The sequence below is a fragment of the Jaculus jaculus genome, chromosome 2 (genome assembly GCF_020740685.1).
Source record: "Jaculus jaculus isolate mJacJac1 chromosome 2, mJacJac1.mat.Y.cur, whole genome shotgun sequence".
NCBI classification, from domain to species: Eukaryota; Metazoa; Chordata; class Mammalia; order Rodentia; family Dipodidae; genus Jaculus; species Jaculus jaculus.
The window spans coordinates 611,598-636,697 of record NC_059103.1 but is presented as its reverse complement, the minus strand read 5'-3'; the positions used below and the strand labels follow the sequence as shown (position 1 = coordinate 636,697).

At 47.8% G+C, this 25,100-nt stretch overlaps 1 protein-coding gene across 15 annotated transcripts in view; it reads left to right on the top strand.

The window, feature by feature from the left end:
• LOC101600918 (transformation/transcription domain associated protein) overlaps positions 1 to 25,100 on the top strand; it is a 114,606-nt gene that overhangs the window by 62,435 nt on the left and 27,071 nt on the right. For 8 of the 15 annotated variants that reach the window (XM_045143428.1, XM_045143432.1, XM_045143430.1 and 5 more), the window contains 18 exons: positions 3,419 to 3,625; positions 4,612 to 4,770; positions 4,857 to 4,991; positions 5,640 to 5,750; positions 6,828 to 6,974; positions 8,505 to 8,718; positions 9,797 to 9,922; positions 11,682 to 11,828; positions 12,700 to 12,899; positions 13,655 to 13,776; positions 13,954 to 14,167; positions 15,336 to 15,515; positions 18,393 to 18,539; positions 19,550 to 19,669; positions 20,233 to 20,520; positions 20,674 to 20,811; positions 21,640 to 21,752; positions 23,166 to 23,301. In XM_045143428.1, the coding sequence (XP_044999363.1) occupies positions 3,419 to 3,625; positions 4,612 to 4,770; positions 4,857 to 4,991; positions 5,640 to 5,750; positions 6,828 to 6,974; positions 8,505 to 8,718; positions 9,797 to 9,922; positions 11,682 to 11,828; positions 12,700 to 12,899; positions 13,655 to 13,776; positions 13,954 to 14,167; positions 15,336 to 15,515; positions 18,393 to 18,539; positions 19,550 to 19,669; positions 20,233 to 20,520; positions 20,674 to 20,811; positions 21,640 to 21,752; positions 23,166 to 23,301 (2,904 nt within the window). Of the gene's footprint in view, positions 1 to 3,418; positions 3,704 to 4,611; positions 4,771 to 4,856; positions 4,992 to 5,639; positions 5,751 to 6,827; positions 6,975 to 8,504; positions 8,719 to 9,796; positions 9,923 to 11,681; positions 11,829 to 12,699; positions 12,900 to 13,654; positions 13,777 to 13,953; positions 14,168 to 15,335; positions 15,516 to 18,392; positions 18,540 to 19,549; positions 19,670 to 20,232; positions 20,521 to 20,673; positions 20,812 to 21,639; positions 21,753 to 23,165; positions 23,302 to 25,100 lie in introns of all 15 variants that reach the window. The other 7 variants (XM_045143420.1, XM_045143422.1, XM_045143425.1 and 4 more) reach the window with 1 other exon arrangement.

The following is a 25,100-nucleotide window of genomic DNA, read 5'->3' as shown; positions in this document are numbered from 1 at the left end:
GCTGTGCCCTCTGACTCCTTTACAGCCTTGCTTTTTTAAAAAAATATTTTTATTTTTATTTATTTATTTGAGAGAGGGACAGAGGCAGAGAGAGAATGGGCACGTCAGGGCTTCCAGCCACTGCAAACGAACTCCAGATGCATGCACCACCTTGTGCATCTGGTTTACGTGGGTCCTGGGGAATCGAACTGAGGTCCTTTGGCTTTGCAGGCAAGTACCTTAACCGTTAAGCCAACTCTTCAGCCCTACAGCCTTGCTTTTGAAATATAACATCTCATTTTCCCATTGCCAAACTCATCTGCCCAATGCATTTTGGCTTCTAACTCAGATATTCTTAGAAACATTTTATTTATTTATTTATTTATTATTTTTTTAATTAATTAATTAATTAATTTATTTATTTGAGAGTGACAGACACAGAGAGAAAGACAGAGGGAAGAGAGAGAGAATGGGTGTGCCAGGGCTTCCAGCCTCTGCAAACGAACTCCAGACGCGTGCGCCCCCTTGTGCTTCTGGCTAACGTGGGACCTGGGGAACCGAGCCTCGAACCGGGGTCCTTAGGCTTCACAGGCAAGCACTTAACCGCTAAGCCATCTCTCCAGCCCAACATTTTATTTTTTAAAAACAGAGATTCTTGCTATGTTGCCCAGGCTGGCTCTGAACTGGGCTCAAGAGATCATCTAAGGTCCCAGCCCACCCCTGACATGTGGGGAAGTTTAGGCTCTGATACTAAGTAGTAAGTACCAGGTTGAGTGTAGTTTCTTACACTCATAAATTCAGTGCCCATGGGCAAGTTTGTAGTAAGAATTAGAAGTAATAACACACTTGCATGTTCAGTGTCAAACAGTAACAGCTCAGGTTGTCTTTGGGTTTCATTTACTGGCACAAGTGTGTGTGTGTGTGTGTGTGTGTGTGTGTGTGTGTGTGTGTGTGTTGCTGCACCCCATATGCTTGCCTGTGGAGGGGTTGGGCCATTTGTCTATGAACATCATTTGTCCCACTCCATCACTCTTCTGCCCAGTCTTGGTTTGAGCTGGAGTTTCTTTACTGATTCCAGAACTTGGGAGGCTTCAGCAACTCTTGAGTCTTTGCTCCCCTGTGGGACTGGGTTCAGGTGTGCATGGCCATGCCCAGCTGTTTATAGGGGATCTGGACTATGATGGTCTCAGGTCCCTCAGGCCCTCATGCTGGCGCCGGAAGCACACTTAACTGCCCAGCCATCTCTCCAGTCCTTTTGCTTTTGTGTGTGTGTGGGGGGGGCACATTTTTAAAAATATGTGTGTCTTGTGCATGGGGTTAGGGGACCTGTGTGCACATGTGGGCAGCGGGGGTTGATGCCAGTTTGGCTAGTCTACTGAGCCAGCTTGCCCCTGGGTCTTCTGTCTCCATCTCGTGAGCACTGGACTACAGACAGGCTGTCGTGACCACTTAGCATTTATGTGTGTGCTAGGATTTAAACTCTGGTCCTAATACTTCATAGAAAATGCTTTGTCTGCTCACTGAGCCATCTCCCCAGCCATGGCACATGCTTAAAGACTCAGGACTCGGCATGGTGGTGCACACCTTTAATCTCAGTACCCGGGAGGCTGAGATAAGAGGATTCCTGTGAGTTCAAGGCTAGTGTGGGACTACAGTGCCTTTCAGGTCAGCTTGAGCTAGAGTGAGACCCTACTTCGAAAACAAAAGAAATCTCATACAGCTGCTTATCACTTGCTAGAGGCCCTAGAGTGTATCTTCAGGCTTGTGATAGGTACTCCCTTTCCTAGCTGCCTAGCAAGAAACCTGGGGACCATCTCTGATTCCCATTTCTGCTCCCTAGTTCTTGGACATTAGCTCCCTGTTGATTCCAACACTCTTCCTCCCCCTCAGCCTCTCCCCTGGGTTCACATGAGGCCTTCACATCTCCTTGAAGAGTGAAATGGCTGCTTGTCACCGTCTCTGATACAGTTTCCACCCCATCTGCCACATGGTAGCCAGGGGAAATGATCAGGATGCCGCAGCTAGCTTCCTGCATGTGCTGAATGGATGGCACAGCCCTGCAAGGGACTGGCTCTCGCTGGTCCTGTGTGCTTTGGCCTAGCCCAGCATACAACATTGTAGGCGCTCAGAAGATAGTGGAATAGATTGTACCCCTTGGTCAAAAAGTAATGAAAGAGAGCTGGAGACATAGTGCAGTCAGTCGAGTGCTTGCCTTGCAAGCATGAAGACCTGTGTCCACTCTGAGTACCTGTATGAAAAGGCTCGGCGTGGTGGTGTGTGCTTGCAACCCCAGTATGTTTGAGGTGGTAACAGGAAGAGCCTTGGGGCTCATGGGCCAGCCAGGCTAGCCTACTTGGCGAACCCAGAGCAGTGAGAAACCTTGTCTGAAAAAAGGTGAATGGCATTCCTGAGGATGGCATTTGGGGGTTGGCGAGATGGCTTAGTAGTTAAAGGCACTTGCCCAGGTTCAGTTCCCCAGTATCCACATAGAGCCAGATGCACAGGGTGGTGCATGTGCTGGAGTCCATTTGCAGCATCAGGAGGATGTGGCACATCCATACTCACTCTCACTCTCAAATAAAAATAACTTTTTTTTTTTTGAGGTAGGGTCTCACTCTAGCCCAGGCTGACCTGGAATTCACTATATAGTCTCAGAGTGGCCTCACACTCATGCAATCCTCCTACCTCTGCCTTCTGAGTGCTGGGATTGAAGGTGTGCACCACCACACCCGCCTAAATAAAAATACTTTTAAAGAAATAATAATAATAAAAAAAGCCAGGTGTGATGGCGCACACCTTTAATCTCAGCACTTGGGAGGCAGAAGTAGGTGGATGTCCATGATTGCAAGGCCATCTTGAGACTACATAGCGAATTTCAGGTCAGCTTGGGCTAGAGTGAGATCCTACCACCTTGAAAAAAAACAAAAAACAAATAAACAAACAACAACAAAAAGAAAAGAAATGAAAAAGCAAGCAATTGATGTGTTTGTAATGAGAATGCTTTTGTTTTGTACAAGCATCATGTCTTGGTTCTAAAATGATTGCTTCTTGTTCTCCAAAGCCTTTATTCTCACCTTTCATAGAAATGTGTTTCCTGGCTTGGGGTGCAACTAAGTCAGTGATAGAATATTTGCCTTGCATGCTCAAAGTCTGGGGTTCTATGCCTCATACCACAAAAACAAATGAATGTACAAATACAGAACATTTCAGGCTGGAGAGATGGCTTAGTGGTTAAGGCACTTGTCTGTGAAGCCTAAGGATCCAGGTTCAACTCTCCAGGTCCCATGTAAGCTGGTGGCACATGTATCTGGAGTTCATTTGCAGTGGCTAGAGGCCCTGGTGTGCCCATTTCCTCTCTCTCTGTCCCTAATAAATAAATAAAGTAAAAATCTTAGGGCAAACAACAACAACAACAAAAAAGGAACATTTCTTCCTCTAGGTTTTCCACAGTCTTCTCAAGGCTCATGCAATGGAAGCCCGGGCAATTGTCAGACAAGCAATGGCTATCTTGACGCCTGCGGTGCCAGCCCGCATGGAGGATGGGCACCAGATGCTGACACACTGGACCAGGAAGATCATTGTGGAAGAGGGGCACACGGTCCCACAGCTTGTACACATCTTGCACCTCATAGTGCAGCACTTTAAGGTGGGGGGAGTGCCTATGCCAGGCTGGTGTGAGTGCCTGCCAGCATTTGCTTTGAACCCTTGCCTCTTTCTACAGCAGGTAGTCATCCATCTTTTAGTAAAATTCCTTCTGGGTTGTTGATTAGTGTGTGTGTGTGTGCATCTGGCTTTCAGTGTAGTGTCTCCTAGGGTGTGCCTCCTCTTGTATCCTCTGTCTATAATGAAAGACATCTTTTTTTTTATTTAAGTTTCCTTTTTCTTTTCCTTTATTTATTTGAGAGCAACAGAAAGAGGGAGAAACAAGAGGCAGAGAGAGAGAGAGAGAGAGAGAGAGAGAGAGACAGAGAGAGAATGTTGTGCCAGGGCCTCCAGCCACTGCAAACAAGCTCCAGACGTGTGTGCCCTCTTGTGCATCTGGTTAACGTGGGTGCTGGGGAATTGAGCCTCAAACCGGGGTCCTTAGGCTTCATAGGCAAACGTTTAACCGCTAAGCCATCTCTCCAACCCATGAAAGACATCTTGATTATAAGTTCTCGGTTCACCCTGATGTTAGTGGTCATCATTGTGGTAACTTGGCTTGAACTCGTTTTGCTGGTACCTTTTGTGTAGCTAATTCCCCACATTGGGATATATTTGTGTAAATGTTTCCTGGAGATTTGAGGAATTGGAGGAGAAAGGATTGAGTCACACGCTTGTTTTTGTTTAGCTTGCTCTTAGGATGTGTCTTAAAACTAATATGATGTCAAGTCTGAAGTTTGGTACATTTGACTAGACCCTCTCTCCTCCCTGTGATTTTCAGCAGTATCTTTTAGATACGTTAAAATCCACCATCATATTCAGAACTTGGCAGGAGCAGAGAAAGAACAGGGTAGTGAGAATTCACCTGGTAAAGTTATGATTCAGAACCCTTGAGGGTGAGCCTGGGATGAGTGTGCGTGTGTGTGCGTGCAGGCATGTCTGGGGCCACGCTGTAGGTTCCCTGACGTGACAGTAGCCCTGTGTCTGCAGGTGTACTACCCAGTGCGCCACCACCTAGTGCAGCACATGGTCAGTGCCATGCAGAGACTGGGCTTTACACCCAGCGTCACCATTGAGCAGAGGAGGCTGGCCGTGGACCTGTCTGAGGTTGTCATTAAGTGGGAACTGCAGAGGATCAAAGACCAGCAGGTAGGACTGTCACTCCTTGATTTCATTGATTGTGTTCCTTGTGCTCTTTGAAATTGCTCAGCACTCAGATATCTGTGTGTTTTCAGCCGGATTCAGATATGGATCCGAATTCCAGTGGAGAAGGTGTCACCTCTATTTCATCTTCTATTAAAAGAGGCCTTTCCGTGGACTCTGCTCAGGAGGTGAAACGCTTCAGGACGGCCACCGGAGCCATCAGTGCAGTAAGGGCATGTCCTGGCCTCATGGGTGCAGGGCGGCCTCCCAGGACCCACTTATATGTTTGAAATAGGGGCCAGCTGCTGAGCGGTGCAGAAGCGGGGAACGGTGACTGGCTCCAGGGTAACATACTACTGGGGTTCTGTTGGTAACAGTTATTTACAGAAAGGTATCAAGAGGAAATCTTCGGGGGTTAGAGATACGGCTCAATTGTGGTAGAGCTCCTGCCTAGAATCCCCCAGTGAGGGGCTGGGGTTGTGGCTCAGTGGTAGAGCTCCTGCCTAGAATCCCCAGTGAGGGGCTGGGGTTGTGGCTCAGTGGTAGAGCTGCTGCCTAGAATCCCCAGTGAGTGGCTGAGGGCGTGACTCAGTGGTAGAGCTCCTGCCTAGAATCCCCCAGTGAGGGGCTGGGGTTGTGGCTCAGTGGTAGAGCTGCTGCCTAGAATCCCCAGTGAGTGGCTGAGGGCGTGGCTCAGTGGTAGAGCACCTGCCTAGAATCCCCCAGTGAGGGGCTGGGGGCGTGGCTCAGTGGTAGAGCACCTGCCTAGAATCCCCCAGTGAGGGGCTGGGGGCGTGGCTCAGTGGTAGAGCTCCTGCCCAATGAGGGTCTGGGGGTGAAGGCCCTTCTTCCTTTAACGGACTCCCATTTTCTAGGTGTTCGGGAGGAGCCAGTCGCTGCCAGGAGCTGACTCTCTTCTTGCCAAGCCCATTGATAAGCAGCACACCGACACTGTGGTGAACTTTCTCATTCGAGTGGCTTGTCAGGTACAGGCTGTGTGAGAACGTGCTGAGAGACTGCAGTAAGGGCTGGGGCCCTTAGAGTTCAAGAGAGACCTGACTTGAGAGCAGTTCTGTCATTTCCAGGCCAAGTTCTGATTTCATGGCTGGCTTATCCTTATAATTGCCTGTGTCTCTTTTTTTTGGCTTTTCAGGACATTGTCTCACTCTAGTCCAGGCTGACCTGGGATTCACTATGTAGTCTCAGGGTGGCCTTGAACTCATGGCCATCCTCCTATTTCTGCCTCCTGAATGCTGGGATTAAAGGCATGCTCTACCATGCCTAGCCCTTTTTTAATTTTTATTTATTTATTTTTGGTGTTTCGAGGTAGGATCTCACACTAGTCCAGGCTGACCTGGAATTCACTCTCATCTCGGGATGGCCTTGAACTCATGGTGAGCCTCCTACCTCTGCCTCCCCAGTGCTGGGATTAAAGGTGTGCACCACCATGCCCGGCTAGGCCTTGTTTTACATTTTATTTTAAAACATCTTTTTTCTTTTCTTTTCTTTTGGTTTTTTGAGGTAGGGTCTCACTCTAGCCCAGGCTGACCTGGAATTCACTATGTTGTCTCAGGGTGGCCTCGAACTCACGGTGATCCTCCTATCTCTGCCTCCCAAGTGCTGGGATTAAAGGCGTGCGCCACCATGCCCGGCTTATTTTAAAACATCTTTTGAGACAGGCTGTTGTTTTGTAGCTCAGGCCTGGAACTTGTTATATACCCCAGGTTGGCCTCTAGCTTGAAGTCCTTCAATTGGTCTCCCAGTGCTGGGTTTACAGGTGCTCACCACCATGCCTGGCAGATGTCTGAGGCCATTGGTCAGTGGTAGAGCTCCTGCCTATTATCCCCCAATGAGGGTCTGGGGGTGAGGGCCCTTCTTGCTTTAACGGACTCCCCCCCCCCCTTTTTTTTTTGATGTTTGGGTTGATCTGACCTACAGAAAATCTGTGGAGCATGTAGTTATTTTAAGCTGTGTAGGTTGGCACTGTCTCTCTCCCTCTTCTTGGAATGACAGTAAGTACACATCTGGTGAGGTGCTGCCTTTGATCCTGGGTGCATTAATAGGTCAATGACAACACCAACACTGCTGGCTCTCCTGGGGAGGTGCTCTCTCGCCGCTGCGTGAATCTTCTGAAGACCGCCTTGCGGCCAGATATGTGGTCCAAGTCTGAGCTCAAGCTGCAGTGGTTTGACAAGCTGCTGATGACTGTGGTAGGTCTATGTGCTCAGTAGGCTGGGATGGTCTTAGAGTTACACTCTTGTTGCTAGGACAAAACACCCAACCTCAACTGGAAGGAGCTTATGGAAGGAAAGGGTTTATTTTTTTCTGTTAGCAGTTTTGAGGGAAAGTTTCATCACAGTGCGGAAAGCATACCATGGCAGAACAAACAGCTGGGTGTCATGTCACCAGAGAAGTGGCTGCTAGAGTGAGTTAGCAATTCCTAGTGGGCTGGACTAGTAAACCTCAAGGCCCGCCCCCAGTGACACATCTCCAGCCAGGCTCCACCTCCCAAAGCCGCCACCAGCTGTGGATTGAGACATTTTACATTCTAACCACCACCAGTCACCTAGGCTACTAGCTGATGCTGTCCCCTGAGTGTGGGCATAGGCATGAGTACCTCCCCCCTGGACCTGAACCTGAACCTCATGCCCACCCAGCCTGTGTCAGCCCGTAGCCTCTTCTACCTCATCTTCCACCTGCTGCTGAGGAGGGGCGGCAACAGGTGAACGTGATTTGAACTTCACCCTCACCCTAGTCCAGACACTTAGAGGATTTAAAATGTAGCAACAGTCTTGCTGGGAGTGTGGCTGCTGGGTCATCAGCAGATTGCCTCCTCTTCGTCTCTCTGAAAAAGGGGATCAAACACTCACGGTTAACAGCTTAGTCACATGAGGTAGCTCTGCTTCCTCAAAGGCTGGCGTTCCTGTGCTCACCGTGTCTTTCCACCTGGGTTCCCGTGACCCCTAGTGAGAGGGCTTTTTATAAATGTATACAAACACACACAGAGAGAGAGAGAGAGAGAGGGATGGAGAGCTGGGGACATGGGATGAATGGGTGTGCCCAGGGCCTATCTGCTGCAAGCAAAGTCCAGACACATGAGCCACTTTGTGCATCTGGCTTTACATGGGTACAGGGGAATGGAACATGGGCTGTCAGGCTTTGCAAACAAGTGCCTTAACTGCTGAGCCATCTCTCCAGCCCATGAGAACACACACACACACACACACACACACACACACACACGGTACAGACAAAGCATGTATATGTGAACTCTAAGAACAGAAGTTTCCTGAAGTTATGCCTTTGCTTCCTATCAAACATGCAGTGTTTTTCAGCTTTATTTTTAGTAATGCCTTACTCTATTAGATTGAATAAATAATATAGTTTGAAAGACTTTTCTCATTGGAGGGACTTTGGTATTTTAAGTAAGAGAATGGGAAGAGGAAGGCACAATCCCTTGTAGTTCTTTCTTCTGTAGTGATTTAAACAGTGTTAACATTTTTTCACATTGAGTAGTAAGGTCCTAGCTTTTGAAGAGTGACTTGACTCTGGAGCAGACTCAAAGGATGTGTTCTTCCAAATTCTGCTGTGCGAGGTGGCACATGCTTTGACAAGTGTGATGTGTTCCTTCCTTGGAGGCTTTTTAAACTCCGTGCCCAGGTGATTGATGGCATGTAGCTGTAGCCCTTTCTGCTCTTCTTCACTCATTTCACCTGAGCGTCCTGTGTCCCCCGTCCCAGGAGCAGCCAAATCAAGTGAACTACGGGAATATTTGCACAGGATTGGAAGTGCTGAACTTCTTGCTAACTGTGCTCCAGTCCCCGGCCATCCTCAGTAGCTTCAAGCCCCTGCAGCGTGGCATCTCGGCCTGCATGACGTGCGGGAACACCAAGGTGCTGCGAGCTGTGCACAGCCTCCTCTCACGCCTCATGAGCCTCTTCCCCACCGAGCCAAGTAAGGGCGCAGCGCCTGTTCAGGGGGGCTACGAGGGGCGGTGCCCGATCACTGAGAATACACTCCCTTGTTCTAGCAGGGGGGGCATGGTGTGGTGCCTGCTCACTGAGAGGTCCTGCTCAGCCATTCTAGTGAAGCCTCCCTTTTCCTACTTGGCTTTACTCTAATCTTTGTTTAATAAGTTCTTTTTTTTTTTTTAAATTGCTTTTATTTATTTGAGAAAGAGAGAAAGGTAGGCAGATAGAGAATGGATGCGAACTCCACCCGTATGTGTCACCTTGTGCATCTGCTACTTGGGTCCTGGGGAATGAACCTGGGTCTTTTGGCTTTGCAGGCAAGTGCCTTAACTCCTAAGCCATCTCTCTAGCCAGGAAGTTCTTTTTGACAGGAAGTCTTCCTGGCATTACATTGTTTTGAAAAGTCATGTCATCTGGTGAGATGTTTTCTTCAGGTATTAAAGGGAAGTTTGTTTAAAGTGTCATAGCAGGGCTGGAGAGATGATTTAGCAGTTAAAGGCCGGGTTGTGATTTACCAGTACCCATGTAAAGCTAGATGTACAAGGTAGTGCATGTGTCTGGAGTGGGTTTGTAAGGTCAGGAGGCCCTGATCTACCTGTTGTTGTTTTGTTTTTGACATTTATTTATTTGAGAGAAAATGGAGAGGGAGAGAGAGGGAGGGAGGGAGGCAGGGAGAGAGGGAAAGGGCATATATACCAGGGCCTCTTGCCACTGCAAGTGAACTTTAGACACATGTGCCACCTTGTGTATCTGACTTATGTGGGTACTGGGGAATTGAACCTGGGTCCTTAGGCTTTGCCCCATAATTGCTTAGCCATCTCTCCTGCCTGCCTATAAACTTTTGCATATTGTGCATATGGTTATTTGGAGCACATTCTGATAAGAGCTTGTGAGATGAGAGGAGGAGAGCTGTGATAAGCCTGTGTAAAATGAGAGCTATCCCAGAGACAAGGCCCACACCATTCCTGTGGTAAAGATGTCTCATGCTACAGAATGTCACAACTAGGACTTGACCTCTTGGAGTTCTCAACCCGGTGTCGGGTCTCCGACTTTGATCACAGGTACTTCAAGTGTGGCGTCAAAGTACGAAGAGCTGGAGTGTCTCTATGCGGCCGTGGGCAAGGTCATCTACGAAGGTCTCACAAACTATGAGAAAGCCACCAACGCAAACCCCTCCCAGCTCTTCGGTGAGTGTCCTCCTGGCTTCCCAGAAGTGGTTCCATTGGGGCCTTGTTCCTGCTCACTGGTTATGTAGTCCTCAGAAAGGCTCAGGTTGCTAGGCTGGCCTTGAGCGCGTGTGTTTGGGAGCCATTGTGTTACCTCTGGCAACTGTGAGGTAAATGACCCCCATCTGCCTATTACCTTTCACCTCAGCCTCCAGTGCAGGCTTGGTTTTGGGAGATTGTGTGGAGTGTGGAGCCTGGTAAGCAGTGTTAACACCAGACACCCAACATGCTGCTGAAACTGCACTGTGAGCTATCTGCTGCTGCCTTCTGCAGTGTGACCACACTACCAGTAAGCCACTCACAGGCCTGACTTGTCCCTGACTGCTCGGCACATCTTGGACAGACCTAGATAATCGGGAATCAGGGCAGCTGAAGCACTTTGCTCCCATACATACCTACTCTCAAGTAAAAGTTGTATAATGTACTCTCAAACATAATGTGGATTAACACTATGCTGGGATCAATGCCGTGATTCACCAGGCCTGGCTTTCTCTCTGGTCTTTGTCATTGTTATATTTCTGATTATGTTTGAGTTACTGCCTAAATTTTTTTTCCCTCTTATTAATTACATAGTCATTGTGTAAAAATTGTTAATAAACAAATGAAAGATACCTGTAAGTTTCTTCTAGCATAGTCAGTTTTAACATTGATTTAATTGATTGAACTTTTTTTTTTAATACATATGAACATAAGTAGCCCTTGTGATGAAAGTACTTGTGTCTGAGCTTGCAGTATGAATGCATTATTTTTGCATAAATTCTTTCCTTCTAAACTGGCTGTTTGCTTTTTGAAATGCAAGGGCCAGATATACTTGGTTTGGTTAGTATCTTACTATCCAGACTTGCTTTGTTTTGGAACCAACAGATTTACGTTTGTGACTTAGAGTCATCCCTTAGATCCTGAGGAGAGCACAGTGGCTGGGAACAGCAGGGCACATCCCACATCTATCCCTGGCTTGAGTTACCAGTCTTAGAGTCAGGCTGGCTAGACCGTGACCACTATAGAGAACCAGCCTTTAACTAGGCAAGCCTGAACTTGTTTGAGTGATGTGCACTGGCAGATGTCGTCTGGTTGGTGTGATGCAGTCAATCCATGGTAGTTAAACTGACCCCACTCGGGGTCAAGATGATGCTAAGGTATCAATTGCAAGAGATGAATTCTTTCCATACACTCAGTATTTTTTATTGCCTTCATCTTACACAACATTTCTAAAATTCTAAAATTTTGTCATGATCACATAGCCTGGATTAAAAAAAAAAGAGAAGGGGAGATTTTCTTCCTTTTTACAGTTTTCCCTAAACACCATGGGATAAAAAGCTTTACTCAGGGTGTTTTGTCAAAGCCTAAAATGAAATCCAGACTTGAAGGGAAGAACATTTCTGGTGTGACAACCCAGAAGTCAGTCCTCACGGTGGTGCTGACCCAGGTGAGGGGTGGCACTTCAGCTGCGGCTCTGCAGGCCGTAGCCCACGGAGTTGGCGTCTGGGGTCAGTACTTTCGTCAGAAGAGTCACTCAAACAATTTCAGGCTTGCCTAGTTAAAGGCTGGTTCTCTATAGTGGTCACGGTCTAGCCACCCTGATTCTAAGACTGGTAACTCAAGCCAGGGATAGATGTGGGATGTGCCCTGCTGTTCCCAGCCACTGTGCACTAGAAACACATTTTGGTCGCTCAGTGTTGTTGGGATTTTCCTGTAAAACAGCTGCCATTCCTCCATGCAGGCACCCTCATGATCCTGAAGTCGGCCTGCTGCAACAACCCGAGCTACATTGACAGGCTCATCTCTGTCTTCATGCGCTCCCTGCAGAAGATGGTGCGAGAGCATTTGAACCCACAGGCAGCGTCAGGGAGTGCAGAAGCAACTGCAGGTGACGGTCCGGGGGCTGCGGATGTGTCAGACACCCAAGGGGTGCATCCTGTGCAGCTCACCTCTGGGTTATTGGGAAGTCTTGCTTGTGTCAAATTTGTTGTATCTGATGTGTAACATAAGCTTAAAACCAAAACAAGACTCTATGAAAGCCTACTTTGGGGGCTGAGGAGATGGCTCAGTGGTTAAAGGAGCTTGCTCTGCAAGCACGCCAACTGGAGTTTGGACCCCAGCACCCATGTGGCTGGATGCAAAGTGACGTACATGTCTGTAATTCCATGTTCCTTTTGCAATGGGAAGTGGAGTCAGGGCAGTCCAGAGCTCATGGACCAGCAAGTCTGGTGTTCCTAGCACTGTCTCAAACAAGGTGGAGGGAGAGAACTGACACCATGCCATGGCGTGTCCCCCACCCCACCCCACAAATCTATTTGAAAATAACCTTGATGTAAGAATGAAAAAAATTGCTTGAAACCTTCTCCACTTCCACAAAGTGAGTTATTGTCTTGTTGTAAGACTGTTTAATCAGAGTCACCATTTCTGAACACTGAAGTCAGGTTCCAGAGCTGAGCTGTGCATGGCTCCTGCAGTCTGGGTGAAGGGGAGGGTGGGCAGTTGGTGATTGTCCACTGAAGCCAAGTCGTTTTAGGGCAGGCTCTGACTAAGGTGTACACCATGGGTCCTGTGAGCTCTATCACCAGCCTCCCCTGTGAGCAGGGCTCCTAGAGGGCATGCCTGCAGGTGCGGTCATCAAGACCGTGTCTGTTGATCTAGTTGTGGAGGAAATGGTGAAGCAAAGCATGCCCAGTCGCATGTCGTGTTGTCCCTTTTAAGTCCACATGTAGCAGCTCCGTATGTGTTCTGCGCACATGCAGGCACGAGTGAGCTGGTGATGCTGAGTCTGGAGCTGGTGAAGACCCGGCTGGCTGTGATGAGCATGGAGATGCGCAAGAACTTCATCCAGGCCGTCCTCACCTCCCTCATCGAGAAGTCCCCCGATGCCAAGATCCTCCGCGCCGTGGTCAGAATCGTGGAGGAATGGGTGAAGAATAACACTCCAATGGCAGCCAATCAGGTGAGCTGTTTCCCCCCAAGTGGCAAGAGCTCCGGCACTTGTCTTTTCTTTCCGGAGCACGGAGTTCTTCTGCGTTTGACCCACAGCCGCCCTGCTCATAGTGCCAGCGCTCAGTGCACTGAACGGATCTGAAGTGGAAACGGGAGTTAACCAATCTCCCGTCTTTCCTTGCTTTTCCTTATATCACAATGTTCAGCGAACCTTAGTTTAGGGGTGCTAGAGGAAGCCAGGTAAAAAGCTATTTACAGGGATTGCCATTTAGCTGTGAGAGGCGCTTGGAATCTTCTGGTTTGTGGACAGGGGTTACTTTCTCCAGGGGTAGCCAGAACGCTATGAAAGTGAAAGTACATTTTCATGTTTTGACTTTTCAGTACCTGGAGATACCCACAACCATCTTCATTTTTTTTTTTTTTTCTGTTTTAAAACACCCTGATTTTATTGTACTTGGTAAAGTCATTGGAGTTTGAAAAGTTTTAGAATACATAGCTGAAAGATCCTTTTGAATATGTTTTTCGAATTTTTTTTTTATTTATTTGGGGTGGGAAAAGAATGGGTGTTCCAGAGCCTCCAGCCACTGCAAATGAACTCCAGATACATACTCCACTTTAGGTATCTGGCTTATGTGGGTACTGGGGAATCAAGACTGGTCCTTAGGCTTTGCAGACAAGCACCTTAATTGCTAAGCCATTTCTCCAGCCCCTAAATATATGTTCTTTAGATAGAGGGAATTGACCTTTCCTTTGAACTTTGTACAGACGCCTACCCTTCGAGAGAAGTCTATCTTGCTTGTGAAGATGATGACCTACATAGAAAAACGCTTCCCAGAGGACCTTGAGTTAAATGCCCAGTTCTTAGACCTGGTTAACTACGTCTACAGGTAATAAAACTGCATTGGTCCGTACTGACCCACCAGTGCCACATAACTAACTGCTGCGAGTGGTGATGTGACCTTGGTGGTATGTTACGGGGCATGTCAGAGATCCAGTGTCCATCTGTTTTCTCTTACTTGCTCTGGCTTTGGGGCTGACCTCTCTTTCCTTCCCTCGCACCACAGGGACGAAGCCCTTTCTGGCAGTGAGCTGACTGCGAAGCTTGAACCTGCCTTTCTCTCAGGGTTGCGTTGTGCCCAGCCACTCATCAGGGCAAAATTTTTTGAGGTTTTTGACAACTCTATGAAACGCCGCGTCTATGAGCGCCTACTGTACGTCACCTGTTCCCAGAATTGGGAGGCCATGGGGAACCATTTCTGGATCAAGCAGTGCATTGAGGTAGGATGGACTCTGCTGGCCATTTGTGGCTGGGTGTGTTCTTTGGTGGGAGTGTGGAGGCCCACTTGAATGATAACATCTTAAGTAGGCAGAGATTCATTCTACCTTGGGTGTGAACAACTGTAAGTTCTGTCTGTGCAGGTGCTGTGATGTCAGCTTGTCCTCAAAGCAGGGTGCTAGAGCAGCCTGGCAACTCTGTTGCTTTTGGCTCCTTAGTGTGAAGAGTTGGGTGTTGGGGTGACAGGCTGTGTGCAGTGGTCAGTGAAGAGGGAGTGACGTCCAGCCTGCAGCAGGGTTTGTAGGTCAGTGAAGGCAAGTTCAGCATGCCGGATGAGGATTTCAGGGAGCCTCTTTGGCCGACAGCCTTCATTCTTTGGCTTACTAGCAGCTTCAGGCACCAGGCAACACAGCTCCCTGTTGCAGGTCACTAGAGTGAGCTCCGTACTCATCTGCTTACCTAGACTGAAAGAGGCCAGGATTTCACTTGAGACAGCTGCAGCACTCTGTAGTGCAAGGAAGGGAACAGTGGCCTGAGCCTCAGTGAGAGGTCATTGCCAAAGTCTATTTACAGTGTCCTGTGCAGCAGGGATTTGGAATTGGACAAATGAGCACACAGTGTTGCAGAGCTCCCTGCTTTACCTACATAGACAGCACATGTACAGACCCTATGGCTGAAGCACATGGTCATTGCTGCCCAGGGAAGAGTCTAACCCCAGAGGTGCACCAGGATGGCCTCACCTCACGGATTTTAAGTGACATCCTGAGAAGCCTGCACTATCCCCTGAGGCTGAAGCCTGTGGGGGGGGATGGGGAGAGCAGCAGTGCATGTAGCTGTGCTAGAGAAGGTCTTGAGACAAACTCGGAGATCACATCGGCATGCTTGGAGACATGAGGCAGAGGCGCAGAGCCAAGCCAGGGCCCCTCCAGCTTTGGTGCTGGAGGACACCTCCATGGGGCCACAGGGACCCTCTGGGATGAGGGGGGCCAGGTGCTGAGCCCAAGGATAGCTGGAAGGTGGGTTCAGGCCCCACCTCAACTCTAGGGGGGAGTGTAGACCTGGGTTGACTGCATGTGCATGCCTGTTGCAAGGACAGGTGTTGCCCAGCATCCACACGTCCCCGGCGGTGGGCATTCATCTGAGGCTGGTCTTCTTCCCTCAAACCTTTAGCTCCTCCTGGCTGTGTGTGAGAAGAGCACGGCCATTGGTACCAGCTGCCAGGGTGCAATGCTTCCATCCATCACCAATGTCATCAACCTGGCCGACAGCCATGACCGAGCCGCCTTTGCTATGGTCACACACGTCAAGCAGGAGCCTCGGGAGCGAGAGAACAGTGAGTCCAAAGAGGAGGTAAGCCTCTGATTCATTTTAAGGTGGCAAGCTCAGAATGTCCGCTCCCGTTTCTACCTGAAAGCTCTGGGTATGGTGTGGTGCCTGGGTTTCATTAGATGTTCCTACATTTCCATTCTATTTGGTGCTGGATGACTTTGTCATAAGCCAGTCAGTGCATAGGACACGGGGATATTTATTGTTTTCAGATTTTGCCCAAGGGAGAAGTACCATGTGTCCTCTGTTTGGCTGCGATAACTGGCAAAGCTAGCCTGACTGAGTCTGCTGGCAGCCTCAGAGCTGTGCATTGGTCACCTAGTCCAGAGATTGCAGCATGGAGCCTTTCAGACCAGGCCGGGGTCGTCGTCTCACAGCTCCCTGGGCTCTGCATGGGAGTGTCTCACACTTCCATAGGTGGTCTTTAGGCCCCTGGCTTTGAGAACGTCATCCTGTCTGGAGTGTGGGTTTTAGAAGAGAACTACCCAGCACTGGGGTGCAGGGTTGGGGTGGGGACGGGATACACTGACTTCTTTGCTTTATAAGGGAGCATTCCTGGCTATGGATGTAGTTCAGTGGGTAGAGCACAAAACCCTGTGTCTGATTTCCAGCACTGCCTAAAGCAAGTGTAGTGGTACACACCTCTGATCCCAGCACTCAGGAGATGGAGTCAGGAGGATCAAGAGTTTAAGGTCATCCTCAGCTACATAACAAGTTCAAGGCCATTTGGGGCTACTTGGGACCCTGTCTCAGAATAAATAAAATACTTAAAGGAAAATGTCTTCCATCTCCTGCCTACCTGATGTCACCTCTTTTGCTGGGCAAGTAAGAATTCCAACATGTCCTCAGCATTGGAGAGCTGAGGCTGGGGGGGTTCCACAGCTCATGGGTCAGCTAGACATGCTTTCTCAGTGGTCAAAGATACTAGAAACAATCCAGGGTTATCCTCTGCTATGGTATGCATTGCCTCCACCTCAATAATAATTTTTTTTAAGTTGCTTAAGGGGCTGGAGTATGGCTTAGCAGTTAAGGCATTTACCTGTGAAGCCAAAGGACCCATGTAAGCTGGATGCACAAGGGGCACATGTGTATGGAGTTCGTTTGCAGTGGCTAGAGACCCTGGCATGCCCATTCTCTCTTCTCTCTGTCTCTCTGCTTGCAAATAAATAAAATTTTAAAACAAATTGCTTAAATGTGGGGTCACCTGTTAGGAACTTTCCTACTGTAATCTTCCTAAACTGTAAGGTAACTCCTTGTAGTGATCCTTTGTTTTTTAAGAATAGTTTCATTATTTTGTTGTTGGCTGTGACATACCAACAGCTTGGGACAGAGATGAAGCTCATCCCTGTTTGGGAATGACATCTTGAAGATGTTGTCTTAGCCATGTCCTGCAGAGTGATTCCCGTAGCATTAACATGAATGAGAAGGACAGCTAGGCAACTGCCTGCCCTGCATTTAGAGACATGACAGACTTAATTTATAAGTTTATTTTGTTTTTGTGAGGTAGGGCATCACTCTATCTTAGGCTGACCGGGAATTTACTGTGTATTCTCAGGGTGACCCTAACATAGTGATTCTCCTATCTCTGCCTCCCAAGTGCTGGGATTAAAGGTGTGTGCCGCTGTGCCTGACTTAATTTTATTTTATTGTTTTGGGTTTTCAAGGTAGGGTCTGTCTCTAGTCCAGGCTGTCCTGGACTTCACTCTGCAGTCTCAGGGTTGGCCTTGAACTTACAGTGATCCTCCTACCCCTGAATTTTATTTAAAAAATTTTTTATTTTAATTAATTTTTTTTGTTGTTGTTTTTTCGAGGTAGGGTCTCACTCTAGCCCAGGCTGACCTGGAATTCACTATGGAATCTCAGGGTGGCCTCAAACTCACGGTGATCCTCCTACCTCTGCCTCTCTGCCTCCCGAGTGCTGGGATTAAAGGCATGAGCCACCACGCCCAGCCTCTGTTTTTGTGTTTTGAGGTAGGGTCTCACTCTAGCCCAGCCTGACCTGGAATTCACTTTGTAGTCTCAGGGTGGCCTTGAACTCATGGTGATTGTCCTACCTCTGCCTCCCAAGTCTTGGGATTAAAGGTGTGTGCTATCATGCCTGGCTTAATTTAATTTTTTTTTTACTCAAGTTTGTGGTATAAGATTTTGTGTTCTGTAATTCAAATATGAAAGTAAAGGGTGATGGTTTCATAGTTATTTAAAAAAGAGGGGAGAAAATTGAAAAGGGGAGAATAAAGGAAGATTCACATGGGAAAGAGGTAAAAATGACAAATGATGTATGTATGGGAATGGCATAATGAAACTCCCCCCCCCTTTTTTTTTTTTCCAAGGTAGGGTCTCACTCTAGCCCAGGCTGACCTGGAATTCACTATGGAGTCTCAGGGTGGCCTCAAACTCACGGTGATCCTCCTACCTCTGCCTCCTGAGTGCTGGGATTAAAGGCGTGCGCCACCATGCCTGGCTGACACCTATTATTTTTATGCTAACTAAAATATAACTTAAAAGAGGGGTGGGGAGATGGCTCAGTTGGTAAAGTGCTTGCAAGCATGAGACCTGAGTTCAGTCTCCAGTATACAGCTCTGGGGAGGCAGAGACAGGAGGACCTTTGGGGCTTGCTGGCCAGCTAGTCCAAGTGCCAGGAAAAGACCCTGCTTCAAAAAGTTAGAAAGATAGTAGGGAGCTGGGCGTGGTGGCACAATCCCTTAATCCCAGCACTCAGGAGGCAGAGGTAGGAGGATTGTCATGAGTTCAAGGCCACCCTGAGACTCCAGAGTGAATTCCAGGTCAACCTGGACTGGAGTGACCACCCCCCCCAAGAAAATCAGGGAATGAAAAAAATGGTGTTTGTTGGGTTTTATTTACCCTTTGACCTATTGGGTTTTCCTTGCTTTTGCTGTTTAGGATGTAGAGATCGATATTGAACTAGCTCCCGGGGATCAGACCAGCACACCCAAAACCAAAGAGCTCTCTGAGAAGGACATCGGGAACCAGCTGCACATGCTCACCAACAGACATGACAAGTTCCTCGACACCCTCCGGGAAGTGAAGGTCTGCGCACAAGTTGAGAGTAATTGTACCCCCACCCTGAGGTTTTGATCCCAACACAGGACTTAATCCACAGATGTACACCTTTTACCAATTACACTGAATTTTGAGACTCAGAAGGAGATATTTTCTTAAAGCTTTGAAAATATTTTATTTATTTGAGAGATAAAGAGAATGGGTGTGCCAGGGCCTCTAACCACCGTAAACAAACTCCAGACACGTGTGCCACCTTGTACATCTAGCTTTATGTGGGTCCTGGGGAATCGAGCCTGGGTCCTTTGGCTTTGCTGGCAAGCACCTTAACTGCCAAGCCATCTCTCCAGCCCTGAAGTAGGTACTTAGTAGAAGGAATTGATAATTGTGAAGGTGAGTGTTTTCTAAGTAATGACTCAGAATGCTTAAGGCTGAATGACCAAGTCACCTTTGAGGTGAATTACACAGAAACAGTCATTATGCTGTGTACTTGAGGACCTGGGTGAAGGAAAGGCTCAACTCCTCCCACCACCAGTATAAATTTCACATTAGTCTTTTCTTATACGTAACCACTCCTGAATTTCTACATAAATCAGTCCTTAAACTTGTATCTGAGAGATGCCATTGTCATCTAAGATGAACATAAAATATTTGGATGAGGCTGGGGAAATGGCTCAGCAGTTAAAGGCACTTGCTTGTAAAGCCTGAGGGCCTGGATTCAATTCCCCAGTACCCATGTAAAGCACAAAGTGGTGTCTGTTTCTGGAATTTGTTTGCAGTGGCTAGAGGCCCTTGTGTGCCCTGTCCCCCAACACAATTTGCAAATGAAATACTTGGATGGAGCAACCATCCTTGTGGTTGAAAGTGACCTGCCCTCACCTGTGTATTCAAGTACCTTTGAAGACCTCTATCCCCGCTGTCCTCACTGCTACGTGGGTCCAGTCACTGTGTAGATGAGGCCTTGGCCTGATGCTGGGCCTTGTGAGCGTGCTGCAGGAGGTGCAGCACAGCCGTTTGAGCCCGTCCTTCTCTGTCCACAGACTGGAGCATTGCTCAGTGCCTTTGTTCAGCTGTGCCACATTTCCACAACCCTGGCAGAGAAGACCTGGGTCCAGCTTTTCCCGAGACTGTGGAAAATCCTCTCTGACAGGCAGCAGCATGTAAGTACACTTGAAGTCCTGTTATTGTTTTGGGTCGGGGAAATGGCTCAGTGGTCAAAGGTGCTTGCTTAAAATCCTGATTTGGAATTATAGTCTCAGCTTTTGAAAAGTATTTATGAAGAAGTCTTATGCATGCTTCAGAGTCTGACAAAGCTACTGACTTGCCATATCCCAGATACAGAGAGACAGACCATCTGCTAACATCTTTGTTTTTGAGACAGGAGTCTAGATACATATTCCAGCTTGGCTCAAGCTGTTATGTAGCCTAGGTTGGCCATGAATTTGCCATTCTTCTGCTTCAGCCTCTCAAGTGCTGGTGTTGCAGGTGTGTACCACCACACCAGGCTCAGATTTGCCTTCTTGTTTAATTTTTTTCCCCCCAAGGTAGGGTCTCACTGTAGCCCAGGCTGATCTGGAACACACTTTGTATTCCCAGGCTGTCCACTAACTCATAGCCCTCCTCCCAGCATGGCCTCCCAAGTGCTGGGATTAAAGGCGTGCGCCACCGCACTAGGCTAGACTTGCCTTTTTGAATGAGACCTAAGTTGGCACTCTGGTTCCAGGCTCTGGCAGGTGAGATCAGTCCATTCCTATGCAGCGGCAGTCACCAGGTGCAACGTGACTGTCAGCCGAGCGCATTGAACTGCTTTGTGGAAGCCATGTCCCAGTGTGTCCCTCCGATCCCCATCAGACCGTGTGTCCTGAAGTACCTGGGGAAAACGCACAACCTCTGGTTCCGCTCTACGCTGATGCTGGAGCACCAGGCCTTTGAGAAGGGTCTGAGCCTGCAGATCAAGCCCAAGCAGACGACTGAGTTTTATGAGCAGGAGAGCATAACGCCACCACAGCAGGTGAGACTCGCCTTGGTCTGCTGAGTCCTCCCAGTGACTTCAGGCTTTCAGGAAGTACATCTCTTGGGTGATAGAGTTGGAAATAGGGAAGTTTGCTTTGTTGAAAAACAAAAATATGTTTGTCCCAAATACTCATTACCACCTCTGTTTCAGGAGATCCTGGATTCCTTGGCTGAGCTGTATTCCCTGTTACAAGAGGAGGATATGTGGGCCGGCTTATGGCAGAAGCGCTGCAAATATGCAGAGACGGCGACGGCAATTGCCTATGAGCAGCATGGCTTCTTTGAGCAGGTGGCTCTGTTGGATGGTACTCCTGGGTGATGGCTGGTCAATGTAACACCTTTTAAGTCAGGGTTTACATCTGAGGCTTGTTTTCTTTGGGCCTGTGCTGCTGCTGCTGCTGGTGAAATTTGGGCCTTGTATATGTTAGGCAAGCACTGTCCCACTGAGCTGTCCTTGGCATGTGTATGAAGGCTCTTTGAAACCTTAGAGAAACTTTACTAAATGACACACACAGTTTTAAATTTTTTTTCTCTCAATTTTTATTAACATCTTACATGATTATAAAAAATATCCTGTGGTAATACACTCCCTCCCTCCCACTTTCCCCTTTGAAATTCCATTCTCCATCATATTCTCTCCCCCTCTCCATCAGTCTCTTTTATTTTGATGTCATGATTTTTCCTCCTCTTATGGTCTTGTGTAGGTAGTGTCAGGCATGGTGAGGTCATGGACATCCCAGCCATTTTGTGTCTGGAGGAGCACATTGTAGGGAGTCCTACCCTTCCTTTGGCAGTTTTAAATGTTTTTATTTACTTTGTGTGTGTGTGTGTGTGCGCTGCAAATGAATGCCAGACGCACAGGCCACTTTTTGCATCTTGCTTTACGTGGGTGTCGGGCTGGGGTGCGACAGAGCGAGCACTGAAGGTCAGAAGTGGAGCCAGGTTGGGCAGTCCTCCCTCCCTGCTGCTCTGTGTGCTGGTCACTCATCTTCCCCGTCTGTGCTCTTCTCGTCTCTCCGTGTTGTTGAGTAGAGAAGAGTTGTATGTACTCTTTTGTCTGTGCTCCAACTTGCCCCACACAGTAGAGCGTGGCTTGACAGCATCATTAACTTTTCAGGCCCAGGAATCCTATGAGAAGGCAATGGATAAAGCCAAGAAGGAGCACGAGCGGAGCAACGCTTCCCCTGCTGTCTTCCCCGAGTACCAGCTCTGGGAGGACCACTGGATCAGGTAATGGAATGCAGGGCTTGATGCATCGCAGGGTCAGTTTAAGTAGGACTTGGATTGTTTTCACTTATAATCCTTTTTTGTCCAAGATATATGTGTGGCTATAATATATAAACATATAAAACAGATGTATAAGTTAAACATGTTAAACTGGTAGTTGTAACTTTATTGTAAAACAGTTGGTATGACATACAATTTTAATACTTTGAGATGAAAGTAAATACTATGAATGTGCTTGTTTACTTATTTATTTTTTGTGTTTTCTTTTGAGGTAGGGTCTCCCTCTAGCCCAGGATGACCTGGAATTCGCTATGTAGTCTCGGGATGGCCTTGAACTCACAGCAATCGTCCTACCTCTGCCTGGGTGCTGGGATTAAAGGCATATGGCAATTGATTATTTTTACATAAAAAGTAGATTGTGGCTGAATATTTAATACTGCAGGATGTAGAGCAGGGTGTCTAGCCTGTTGACATTGCCACATGATGCTGACATGTATAAACCTTGTGTCGGGTGACATTCACAGCTATCCTGGGATGCATGTTGCCTATATGCCACACAGGTTGGACATGTCTGATCTAGAGCGTCTGTAGTATTTTCCAGAATTGGTCAGTATGTTGATTCTAATTCTGTATTTCTTTATTTTGGCCTTTTAAAGCAAGGTCTCACTAGCCCAGGCTGGCTTTGAACTCATAGTGATCCTCTTACTTTAGCCTCCTGAGTGCTGGGATTAAAGGCCTGCCCCACCACACCTGGCTACTGCTATTTTGATTTTACAATCATTCAAGAACATCACTTTATATAAACACATAGCACAAAATGGCAGAAGTATGTTTAGGGTTATTTTAGAAATTTAATCTTAATCTGAAGCCAAGATAAACTGAAAAACTTATTTATTTTTTGAGAGAGAGAGAATGGCCATGCCAGGGCCTCCAGCTACTGCAAATGAACTCCAGATGCATGCATCACCTTGTACATCTGGCTTACATGGGTCCTGGGAAATCGAACCTGGGTCATTTGGCTTTGCAAGCAAGCACCTTAACCACTAAGCCATCTCAATCAGCCTGAATTTTTCTTTCTTTTAAATAAAACTCAAGTCAAAGCCAGGCATTATGGTGCACACCTTTAATCCCAGCACTCAGGAGGCAGAGGTAGGAGGATCACTGTGAGTTTGAAGCCTCCCTGAAACTACATGGTGAATTCCAGGTCTACCTGGGCTATAGCGAGACCCTACCTTGAAAACCGCCCACCTCCAAAAAGCCCCAAAAAACTCAAGTCAGCAATTCAGACATAAATTTTTAAAGTTAAAATAGGTTAAATACAATCCAACCCAAACATGTGCTAGTTTGATACTTGCCGGCTGGGGGGTGGTGGTAGTGTCCTGTGACTGAGCTCCTGCTCTTGACCCCTGTCTGCAGGTGCTCCAAGGAGCTGAATCAGTGGGAGGCCTTGACTGAGTTCGGCCAGTCCAAAGGCCATATAAACCCCTACCTTGTTCTGGAGTGTGCATGGCGGGTTTCCAACTGGACCGCCATGAAGGAGGCACTAGTGCAGGTGAGAACATGTCCCCTCATGTTTAAGTCAGGCCACGTGTTAGCATGGGCCTGGCTGACCAGCCTGTTCTGCTGTATGTGTTTTTCTTAAAGATTTCTCTTCCCCTAACAAAGTTGGGTGTTTCAGCAGTTGAAAAATAGCTCTTAAGAAACAAGTGGTATGTGTGTATACACATATGTGGAGGAAGCCAGAGGACAACCTCTGGTGTTAATTCTCTTAGTCACTGTCTACCTTTAAAAAAAAAAAAAGATTTTCATTTATTTATTTGGCAAAGAAAGAGGGAGAGAGACACAGAGAATGAGTGGGCGCGCCAGGGCCTCTAGGCCCAGCAAACGTACTCCAGACGTGTGCACCCTCTTGTGCATCTGGCTAACGTGGGTCCTAGGGATTTGAACCTGTGTCCTTTGGCTTTTCAGGCAAACACCTTAACTGCTGAGCCATCCCTCCAGTCCTGTCTTACCTTTTTGTTTTGAGATAGTTCTCTCTTTGATCTGGAACTTGCCAAGTAGGCTAGACTGTCTGGCCAGCTAGGACCAAGCATCTTCTTCCCTCTCCCTCCCCGGCACTGGGATTACAAATGCACATTACCATGCATTTGTTTGTTTGCTTTTTAAATTAAAAAAATATATTTTTATTTCATTAACTTGAGAGACAGAAGGCAAACAGAGTATGGGCATGCCAGGGCCTTCTGCACTGCAAATGAACTTGAGGCATATGTGCCACTTAGTACATCTTGCTTTATATGGTGCTGTTGTCAGGCTTGCATTGCTGGCAGAAAACACCTGACCAATAGTAGCTTGTAGGAAAGAAAGGCAATTTTGGCTTACAGACACGAGGGGAAGCTCCATGATGGCATGAGCAGAGGGTGGACATCACCCCCTGGCCAACATTAGGTGGCCAACAGCAACAGGAGAGAGTGCCAAACACTGGCAAGAGGAAGCTGGCTATAATACCCATAAACCCGCCCCTACCAATACACAGCTTCCAGAAGGCATTAATTCCCAAATTGCTGTCAGCTGGGGTCCTAAGCATTCAGAATACCTAAGTTTATGGGGGACACCTGAATCGAACCTGGGCCATCAGACTTTGCAGGCAAGTGCCTTTAACAACTCTGCCATTTCTTTAGCCCTGTTTTTGTATTTTAAATCTTTAATTTTTTACTTATTTGCGAGGCAGAGAGAAGGAGGGAGAGAATGAGAGCACCAGGGCCTACAGCATGCATGCACCATGTGCATCTGGTTTACATGGGTTCTGGGGAGTCAAACCTGGGTCCTAATGCTTCACAGGGCAGTGTCTTAACTGCTGAGCATCTCTGCAGCCCTGTTGGGTTTTGAAGCAGGTCTCACTAGTCTGTAGAGAGCTGCACATGGTAAGCCACAACACAGTGCTGTTCTTCATGCATGGAAAATGGCTGTCGCGGCCAGGCGCCTTTGACCTGTTGGGGCAACACAAGGATTAGAAAGACAGACTGACAGACACAGCAGTGGAATAAAAGCTGGGATTGGGTGCTTTGCAAGCTCTGCTGGGAAACCCTGCAGCACTGCCTAACCAGTGATGGCTTATTTTGTCCACAAGCAGACAAGCGTTGGGAACTGCTTTCCTTTGACCTGTCAGTATAGAGAAAGTGGAGGGACGAGGGACGAGGGACGAGGTCAGCCGCTGAAAGAACGAGGCAGCTGTGGACTGCTGCTCTGCACAAGAGACAATCCAAGAGGAGGAGTCAGAGGGGCTGTGCCCTGCTCCAGGTTCAGCTGGCAGCTCTGCCCACGACACCTGAGGACAGACATGGCTGTGCCTGT